This window comes from Meleagris gallopavo, chromosome 22, assembly GCF_905368555.1.
Source record: "Meleagris gallopavo chromosome 22, MGAL_WU_HG_1.1, whole genome shotgun sequence".
Lineage (NCBI taxonomy): Eukaryota > Metazoa > Chordata > Aves > Galliformes > Phasianidae > Meleagris > Meleagris gallopavo.
In genome coordinates, this window is record NC_139425.1 from 1,189,616 (window position 1) to 1,200,000 (window position 10,385).

The 10,385-nt window shown below is 46.5% G+C and overlaps 1 protein-coding gene across 4 annotated transcripts in view; it reads right to left on the reverse strand.

The window, feature by feature from the left end:
- CEP250 (centrosomal protein 250) overlaps nt 1–7,515 on the reverse strand; it is a 33,646-nt gene extending 26,131 nt beyond the window's left edge. For 2 of the 4 annotated variants that reach the window (XM_085241493.1, XM_085241495.1), the window contains exons 1-8: nt 7,359–7,515; nt 5,544–5,612; nt 4,827–4,909; nt 3,466–3,631; nt 2,728–2,834; nt 1,816–2,043; nt 1,212–1,308; nt 698–796 (exon numbers count right to left, since the gene is read on the reverse strand). In XM_085241493.1, the coding sequence (XP_085097619.1) occupies nt 698–796; nt 1,212–1,308; nt 1,816–2,043; nt 2,728–2,834; nt 3,466–3,631; nt 4,827–4,909; nt 5,544–5,612; nt 7,359–7,469 (960 nt within the window). In that variant the 5' untranslated portion in view covers nt 7,470–7,515. Of the gene's footprint in view, nt 1–697; nt 797–1,211; nt 1,309–1,815; nt 2,044–2,727; nt 2,835–3,465; nt 3,632–4,826; nt 4,910–5,543; nt 5,613–6,509; nt 6,629–7,358 lie in introns of those variants that run through there. The other 2 variants (XM_085241494.1, XM_085241496.1) reach the window with 2 other exon arrangements.
- Between the last annotated feature and the right edge of the window lie 2,870 nt (nt 7,516–10,385).

A 10,385-nucleotide genomic window follows, 5' to 3' on the forward strand; every position in this document is an offset into this window, starting at 1 on the left:
AAGCACCAAATCAACACTGGAAACAGCAATGAAAAGAACCATTAACACTGCCCAGAGAAGAAGGCAGCTGATGAATACTGGGAAACAGTAATGAAATAGCTAATGTTTATAATTGCTCTGAGCAGAACCAAAAAAGGAAAAAATGATTAAATAAGGAGAAAGAACTGACTTTGTGCGAGGCAGTGTAAAAGATCTGATGATTAAACCTCCTGTACGGAGTGAAGATTTGGAGTAAGTTAAACCTACCACTAACCTGTTGGAGCAGTTAAGAATCTCTGATGGTAATGGTCAGTGAAGACAGAGTAAAGTAGCAAAGCTGGCAAATGCATTGACTGAGTCAGTGACCTTTTACAAAAATCTGAAGAACAACATGGTTATTGCTCATGGAGGGTTTGGGAAGCCTCCAAGCAACACTGGAGTAGAAATGTCAAGTAGCCAACTAAGAAAGCACAGTTCGAGAGAGACCTTAACATGACAGTGAAGGCAAAGCTACTGAAACTCCTAGGAACTCAGGTGAAGAGTCACAGGAGAGCTTTCTGTGAAGTTGTAATAGGTTTCATGTCAGGAAAATGACATAAAAATTAAAGGGGCAGGAGCAGTATAAAACATGTGATCTTATTCCCTGTGCTTTTCTCTTTCCGTCATCAAGTACTTCAAAATCAAATCTATAAGGATGTGAACTCAAAAATGTACTCACCTCAGTTATCTCTTTGATTAGCTTCTGAAGGGCAAGATTCTCTTCTTTGGCATTTTTAGTTAAAGAAGCTTCGTATTCTACCTCTAGCCGACTTGCTTCCTGAGAATAGAATAAGGAAAGAGTGGAGAAGGAAGAGCTGCTCCCCTCTGAAGCACTTCCATCTTCATCAGCACTGTCATGCTGACAAGCCCTAGTGCTTCAAGTATATAGATTTCCTTACTATTCAATTCCTTCTTAGCTAAAACTAAGAAGAGAAAGAGCAGCAACTCGTTTTCACAGACAGTTAAGCTGTCAATTCCAAGTCAATTTGACCACTAGAAACTTAAAGTCTGAGGCAAAATTGCATGGATGCAAACCCTTTAAGATACCCAAAATGTCTACAGCTCTCCTGTCGCTGCCTGCACCTGGATGGACCACATGCATGCCAAATACACCTCTCTACGCTAAGGCTAGAGAACAAATTACTCAAACCATGCAGACACTGGGCTACTTCCCAGATAAAGGTAAAACATACTAGCATCTCCACAGTGTCGTTAAGTGTTTTCACGGTCTTCTCTTTCTCCTCATTTTGCTTCTGAGACTGTACAAGCAAGGCTGAGAGCTCCATCACCCTGAGAAGAGAAGGTCCACATGCCATTCCAAAAGCATCGCACACCACGTGTTAAAAAGATAAGCAGCTCCCAAAATCACAGCAGAAAAGGTTCAGCCCAGAAAATACAGCAAAGACAGCTTTAATCTCTACATGCTAACATGCTGTGCATTGCAGAAAGGCACTACTCGGCCTCAAGGACTCTGCACTCAGTCTTCCAAGAACACAACAGTACAGAGGTGCCATACTGCTTACAACAGTCCTGTGCAAATGCCTCCCATGTGCTTGAGCACCGGACAGCAAGAGCCTTACACTACTCTGAATTTCTCAGTAAGAATCAGTAATAGCAATTGCATTACAATATACAATCTTTCTTCCAGTCTTCCTCCTCAGAAGAACTTCCACCAGACTTTAACACTGGGCATAAACGAGGTTATACGAATATGTAACAAATGGATGTGTTCTGAGCATGGATCAGCTGTCACAAAAGATGACATAGGAACTAAAATAAAGTTTAAGATATATTAACCTATCTTCAAGCTCTTTCTTCTCCTGGTCCCCATTGACTTGTAAGCACATCACTTCCAAAGCCTTCTGGTCTATTTCCCTTTCCACTTGTTGCTGTGTTTGATCCTTTGGGACAGGCCTACTCAAAGTGACAGACTCCCAGAGCTGCGCGCCAGAGTTCAGACGGAAGCAGCTCACAAGTATAGATCCAGAGAGTCTCATTTGCTCTGCCTTCAGCTCTGACAAATCTCTGAGAAAGAATAAAGAAAAAAACTAATGTTCACAGTGCAATTTTTAGCGGTTAGAACACTTTTCAAGAGCAAGATCAGGCAATAGATTGTACCTTTGTTAGGGACAAATCATATGCTAATCTCAGGTCAGACCAAATCTATAGAGCTGTGGAATCATTTTATTTTCTCCTCAGAAAAAATGCATAGCATAGTCAGAAGGCTTCAAGAACTTCTAATCACTCATAAATTGCTGCTCTTGTTGTATCTTATTAACATACTCTAATTATCATTAATATACGTAAGGAATTTTACTAAGATCCACAGATTCTCTAACTAGCGTCTCATCATTAAGTGACCTATTAGCATCACCAACTGGACTGCTAAGAGGCTTATGAAAATATGCACATAATAAATGCTCCAGGAAGGTACTATAAGAATAATCCTTGAAACACAGAATCACAGTTGTTGGAAGAGACCTCAAGAGATCCTCGAGTCCAACAGCCCTGCTAAAGCAGGTATCCTACAGCAGGTCACACAGGTGGCAACAGGTCCAAAGCAGGCTTTATGGAATTACTTTAAGTTATCAAAGGAGAAACTGTATTATTAGCTGTAACTAAAGGAAGACCGAAGTACAAAAAGCAGACGTGAAAAGAAGAGAAGCTACATTTTGCTCTCCAGGATACTTGTTCTTAGTTTCTCCTCACCTGTCAGTGGCAGTCTTCATTTCCAGGAAATGACGGCGGAAAGTCAGCACCTGCCGCCATAGGCTCAGAAGACGGTTATGTTCACCCCTTAAGTAGTTGTCATGAAACTAAATCCACAAAGACAAAAAGGAACAGCAATTCAGCCTTCCCTGTCACTGTATAATCCTCCTAGATCTGAGTGTACAGCCATCATCATTAGAACATATTTATTAACTCCAACAGAAGCATCAAGGCCTGAAGAGGCACTACACGGTAAACCTGCTACCTGAATTCAAAGATGTTCCCACCTCTCCTGATGCAGTGGCTATCAATAAAGCACACTGATCAAGATTCCTTATCTTGCTCTGCAGAGATATCTAACATTCTTGGTGAAGGGAGAACAAAAACAAACTAAAACAAACTCCTTCATTTGCTTGCCAAAGGCTGCTGGTTAGGGATGCCTGTCTTGGTCCTCTTTTACCTACTCTGAACCCGAAAACATACAGACTTCTCTGTTCTTCACTGCTGAGACTTAAGAACTGTAAAATAAATAGATAAGAGTCCATGTGTGACTGGCCTACAGTGTACAGCAACAGCAAGTACTTGCCCTTAAGACTGCAGCATCATTGCTGTCGGTGAGCATCTTCCATCACCACCTCTGCTGACACCCCTCCATCCCACAGTTAGCATTCTGCTAACCACAACCATATTCTCATTTGAGTCTGGCACTACATTGACATTCCTACAGCCTATCCTTACCTCACGCTCACTGCGCCATTCACTCTCTTTCAATTCCAGCTCCTCTCGGGCCCTCATCCAATCTGCCGTCAGTTTTCCAACATCTTCTTTAAGGGCTAAATTCACCTCATTTGCTTTATCTAGGTGTTCCCGCAAGAGGGTGTTCATTTTTGCCAGGTTCTCACACCTTGGAAAGGGAGAAATAGCAATGAGCTGACTGAATGACTACTACAGGTAGCACACTTGTGATTTTCCAGTTCCCTCACCTTTTCAAGGAAACAGTAGAAGTGCTTTCTAGGAATAACGAAGATGTCTCTGCTATGGCAAACTCATTTGTTTTTTCTTGCATTAAGCCCTCATTTCCATCGACAGTGTCAGTCTCCCCTTCCTCACAAGTTAAGCTCTTGCCTTCCCTATGCTCCGGCTGGTCACTTGTCATGACAGTGAAGTGGACAAGATCCTGCTGAATGCACTACTGTCCTGACTGCCTTCATACCACCACTGTTATTTCTGCTTCCACATCCTTTTCCTTGCAATACTATTCCTACTTTTGCCCACTTCTTTTTAAGCCTCTCCCTGTTCTTGCCCAATACATTAGGCCCTGCAGTAAAAACCCCACTTTGTTGATCCAGCAAACTGCACACCACAAAACCAAGGCCGTACATGTGTGCAAAACAGCTTTAAATGAAGCTCTGAACTAAAAACTGAACTTCTATTCAGTTCCCAAAGTGCAGCGTATCTGCAGCCCTCAAGAAGGCTTTAAACCACGCTCCTTGTAGGAGCGTAAAGCATTGCAGGACAATTACTGTGGGGCCACAGCCTAGTGTCTCCCTCAGGAAATATTTCATGAACAAAACTGGAAGAACAACTGTCCAGTGAACAAGCACAGAGCTCAGTTTTTGGACAAAAGTAGGAGTTGTGCTTCCTCCACCTTACTTTGCAACTTAGGCAACACTGCACACACACATTTTATACCACACACAATTTATCTCTGGCGCTGAAGGAGAAAGAAAAGCACAGAAAAATATGACAGAAGATTCCTGTGGTGCCAAATGATTGTCAGATAAAACAAAACTCCAAACTAAATAGGAAAACACCTGCTCTATGAAATCTTTAGGATATTATGGTTTGATTCCCAATGTAAAACAGAGCTTTGTTGAGTATCTCATGTACTGAATCATGAAAAATTTAGGGTGGAGAGGGACCTTTGGAGGTCATACAACCAACTCTCACTCCAAAAGTACAGACTGTGGACCTTCCTCCTTTCAAAATGGACTGTCCAGCTGCTTCCCTTGAGAAGATTAGGTAGAACTTAAGAGGTTTTATCTCACTTCCATGAGGATCCAGGATGCCAAGAATGAGGTACTGCTCTTTCCTTTTACCTTTGCTGCTCTTCTTCTAACCGGAGGAGTGCTTTCTCCAGGGCACGGTGTTCAGTGGTTTCCCATCTGTCTGAAAGGGATCCCTTAAGAAAGGAAAGGTTTAATCAAATTCTTGTGCTCCCTTCACTGATGTTATCATCCACATACCTTCATTTGTTTGGTATCTTAGGAGCTCATGACTTCTCCCAGGCATCATGACTACAGGGAGGAAGGGAAGTGTAGAGTAGCACCCCATGTCAGTAGCTCCCCTCAGTTTCCCCACTCTCACAGCTGGATATCTTCAGCTCACAAACAAGAGTGCTCACTTAGACTTGAAGCTTGGGAATACATACTTTCCTACTCTTTGTTTCCTAGGTTTACATTAGTCATGAAGCAGAAAGAAAAGCACCGAGCCAGCTCTATATGTTGAGTGCCAGCATACTTGCCTTCTAAGATGCTACATTTCAATCCTTATTCAGAGACAGCCATCATGCAAGAAGCAGTATAGCCCTCTCCTGAGACCCAGCACAAGCTTTACTCCAGCAACAAAACACTCCTTCACAAAGTTAACGTCCTTCTTGATAAGGTTTTCTGGACTGGCATTTCCAGGACTAAAGGCTGCTCTATGAATGGCTACTGGACAAAATACTGAAGTACTCCTTTGAATCTTCACATCAGGAAAACAAGGTTTTTATTGCTTTGAGGAGCCTTTAATCTGAGTTAACAAATGCCACATACCTGCACATTCACCCCTCCTGCTTCAAGTCGCTGCTCCAGCTCACGACACCAGCTCCGATACTGCAGCAGCTGAGATGGAAACAGAATTAGGATGAGGGAAATGAAGCTTCTAACAGACTCAGCTCCTCCTGCATTAGCTTTTCTCTAAGCCTTTACAGAGGGAGCCCAGCATTTTTCACAGCACTACTGACACAGAGAGAAGTAATTATCATACACGGAAGCTTCACTTTATCTAATACTAAAGAAAGTGAGAAAGGATTTATGTTATGCACAGTACTAACTGCTCATCCTGAGACAGTGATGACATGCAGAACGATGAGACAGACACAGATGCCATGCCAGGTCAACTGTATCTGTCAGACTGAAGATTACCCCGTTCAAACCTCAGCAAACCATGTTAAATCCAGAAAGCGGGCCAACACCAAAATCAATGACAAATCCTTCTTAAATCATGTTTCATTACAAGCTTGGAAAAGAAAACTTACCAAGTAGTTCAGTATGCCTCAATAACAGAAAGTTTACTGTGAATCATAGAATCGTTTGAGTTGGAAGGGATCTTTAAAGGTCATCTCATCAAACCCCCCTGCAATGAACAGGGACACTCACTGCTAGGTCAGGCTGCTCAGAGCCCCAGCCAGACTGACCTCAAATATATCCAAGGAGGGGGCATCCATCACATCTCTGAGCAACCTGTTCCAGTGCCTCACCACTCTAACTGCAAAAAGCTTCTTCCTTACATCCAGCCTAAATCTCCCCTCTTTTCGTTTGAAACCATTTCTCCTTATCCTGTCACAACGACCCTGTTAAAGAGTCTGTCCCCTTCTTCCTTATGGCCCCTTCATATACCGAAAGCTCTCCCCAGAGCCTTCTCCTCTCCAGGCTGCTCAGCCCCAGCTCTCAGCCTGTCCTCGTAGGGAGCTGTTCTGTCCCTCAGATCATTGCTGTGGCCCTGTTCTGGACGCCTACCAACAGGTCTGTGTCTCTGCTGTGCTGAGGACTCCACGTGTGGATGCAGTGCTCCAGGTGGGGTCTCGCAGTGCAGCACAGAGGGGCAGGATCCCCTCCCTCGCCCCACTGTTTTGGATGCACCCAGGATCTGACTGGCTTTCTGAGCTGTGAGGTCACACTGTTGGCTCATGTCCAGCTTGTCATCAATTAATACTCCTTGTAGCACCAGTATCCTACTTAGAAAAATCAACAAGAAAACGCAATTTCTTGCGACGCAGCCAAGCAAGACGAAAACAGTAAAAACAAAAGGGAGGGAAAAGCTCTGATACGAACGGGAGTGACTCGGGGCAGACAGGTCCGTGCGCAGCTGCTGGCTGGGCACAAGCAGCAGTGCTTCGGGAATGCCAAAATAAGTGGAAAATCAGCCGGCAGAGCCCGAAGGGAACGAACGGAGCTCCGCACGGCCTGCAGGAGGAGACGTGCCGTTAGCACCTCTCCGCTCTCGCCACCTGCCCCGCACAGACACCTCCACACACCGAACCACGCAGCGCTAACTGCCGCCCGCTCAGCGCACGAGCAGTCTCTCATTCGGAAAAAAAGCCACAGTGCCTCCTGCGCTCAAACGGGACAAGTTTCCGTTACGTCCCCCGAGCGGAGACCTCCAACGGGCAAAAGCTCCCTCTGCCCGCCGCGCACGCCCTTACTCCCCGCACGGCGCTCAGCCCCGCGCCGCCCGCACAGCTTTTCCCCTTCCGGCCGCGCCCGGACCGACGCGGGGCGCCCCGGGCAGCGGGAGGGGCCGGCCGCCTCCTCAGGCCTCGCTCCGGGCCCCGCGCCCGGCCGCGCCTCCTCCCGCCCTCCCCTCACCTTCTCCTGCAGCTTCCGTACCAGCACCGCTCGCTGCTGCTGCGCCTCCTCCGCTCCGTGCGGCCGCCGCCGCGGGCAGACCCGGCCCCGCGCCGCCTCACTCGCCGCCATGGCCCGCGCCCGGCCCGGCCCCGCCCCGCCCGCCGAGCCCCGCAGCGCGGCGATAGGCCGGCCGTTGGGCGGCGGGAAGGGCGCCGTGCCGCTGCCGGGTACGGCGGGCCGCTCGGTGTTGTGCCGCGGCCGCTAGGGCTGCCCGGGGGGTTGTGTATGTCGGAAATATCCGAATAATTTATCAGGACGGTCTCTCTGATAAAGCAGATTTTATTCGCAATTGCGATGGCGGGACTCCTGCAAGCAGGAGCGCACACAGCAAACAGCGTTTCCTGTTTTATCTCCTATTTTATCTCCTGTTTTATCTCCTACTGCCCGACGCTGATCTCTTTCTCCCCTGGCTCCCCAATGTCTGAGTACTGCAGGTTCACACTCTTTCGGGACGCTTCGCTAATCACACAAATATCAAGTAAAATATCAAGTAAACACAAATCCTTACCACCCAAACACAAATACCTTAATTGGTTAACTGCCTTCTAACAATTGCTTTCTTAACAAACATCTGGTCGCAACTTTCAGATGTCAGCTTTACAACATAAACATAACCTCTTGTTTAATTACCCCCTAGCATTTGTGCCCTTTACAGTGGGTCACTGTCCTTGCATAGAGATGAGCTTGGAAGGAGGATAGAGGGGAGTATCTTGGAGCCTGCCTACGGCACCCTAACATTCCCACAGAGTGGGGCAGTTCTGCTTTGTGTGAAGGCCCTGACTCCTTGAAAGTTTGTTACACGTATTTCACTTCTGCTGGCCTAATGAACAACCTTACAGTATGTTTCCTAGTTCAGAATACTATACCCACATTCTTTAGAACATTTAAAGTCTATTGCAGCTTTGTGTGAAAGAATTTGTCACATAATTTGGTAAGTACGTTTTTAAAATATGTTAATATGTATATGGTATTTTTACTTTTCATATCAGCTATTTCTAAGGATGTGCTACAGCTTACTTCTTTAGATCAATTTCCCTTTTCAGTATCCAGTGCAGAAACAACACTTTCACATATACAGGGGAAAACTGAATATGAGCTGGATATAAGGGAAGTGGATTTGGCTTTGACGTGTGAAATAAAGAGAGGCAGATTTAGCTCTGTGAACATGGAGAGTATCGCTAGAAATCAAGGTAAAGCCAGAAATGCTCCGAAGTGGGGCTGGAGTCTGCTGGTGCCGTGCCCCGAGAATCACATAATAACATCCCGAGTTGGAAGCGACCCACATGGACCACTGAGCCCAACCCGGCCCCACACAGCAGCACCCCAACCCAAACCCTATGGCTGAGAGCAGTGTCCTCCAGCAGCTCAGGCCATGCCTGCTGCCCTCTGGGGCACAGCCCTTCCCTGATATCCAATCTGAAGGACAGGAGCAGCACGAAGACATGGGCACTGACCGGCTGCTCTGCACAAAGCAGTTGGGGTTCACTTACAACTGTGTTACATCGCTGTCAAATGAGACAAAGGTAGAAAAGAACGACAGTTTTTTCCCCTGCAGCTGCATGAGTTTGACTGATAAAAGCGATCCCTTCGGTATGCAGTGGTGCAGCCAGGCACGTGGATCATTGTATGCTGTCTCAGCTCTTCATGGCTTTCTGAACTGAAATGTGGATCCATAGGAGTGCAGAGCTCTGGCAGCACTCACATCACAGCACCCGTGTTGGTGACATGCAGGAGCCCGAGGGGCCGTGCCTCCAGGAACGGCAATTTGGCCAGAAGAAGCATCTGGTTTAAATTACACAGGGGACAGGAATAATGGGTAACACATTCTGAGAGCTGAAACAGTCCCCAGGGCTTTGCTCAGAGGAACTCACAGTAGCTCTGCCCCAGTGGCCCACTGTTGAGGTTCCAGCAGAGCTGCTCAATGTTTCCAGCATCACATTCCTCCTGCTCACCATGTCCTGGCTGTGGGACGTGGTGGTGGCAGCTCTGGGTGCTCCTGCACTCCTGTGAGAAGGAGGCAGGCAGAGGCTGAGGGGTGTCTGCACACACTGGTCAGCCTGTCCCCAGCAAGGAAAGCAGCCCCTGCGTGCAGCCTGTCCGCTGTCCCAGTGTCTGCTATGGAACCGTGTTCTCTGCCCTTGCTACCAAAGTGCTACTGCCCTATCTAGGCTCCCATGGGATGCAATTCCTGCTGGTCCATCTTTTTTCCTCCTGTGGTGTTTCAGGTGAAATTCTTGCACAGGCCTCCTGTCATTCTTTCTAGTTCCTGATCTCTGTGAAGGTGTTGCAGCACAGTTTTTTAAGAGAATCGTATTTTCTTAGAATGGCTGAAAGTGACCTTAAAGATCACTGCGTTTATTCTTGTTGTGACTGGCAGTATCAGTTGGGTGTTTAATAAAATCCTTAAACTGAGAGACACATTCATCTCAGTTTTGTAAATACTGTGTGAACGTTTGATTGATTCTGCTTTTAGTCTGATTTACCACCAGGCAAGGCCTATGTAGTCACATTGTCTCACCTTCTGCTCTTTCCTGTTCATCTCCCAAATAATTTCTGTATCTGCGAATCTCAACAAAGTTTGATGGAACAATAGAGACTTTAAGATAAAAGTTCTTACTGGTGTTGGAAGCTAGATACACCAAAAGTAATGCCTCCTATCTACTTCCACACCAACTACAACAGATACAACAGATAACACTGTTTGGCGGAGCAGATTCTCAGCTTGCAAAATGCTGTTTTTCAACATAGTCACCACCATTAGCTGTGCATTTTCACCAGCAATGAACAAGAGCCTGCATGCTGCACTTGTAGAAGTCTGCACCAGCTGTGGGGATCCGTGGCCACCATCACTACCTCTGAAATGCACTGTGCCCACATCCACTACTTGGTCTCCAGGAATGCTCAGCAAGTATTGATGAATGTTGCTGGGTTCCAGCTTTTCCACATGGAGGAATTTGATTCCACCCCTTTGCTCCATATGCAGCT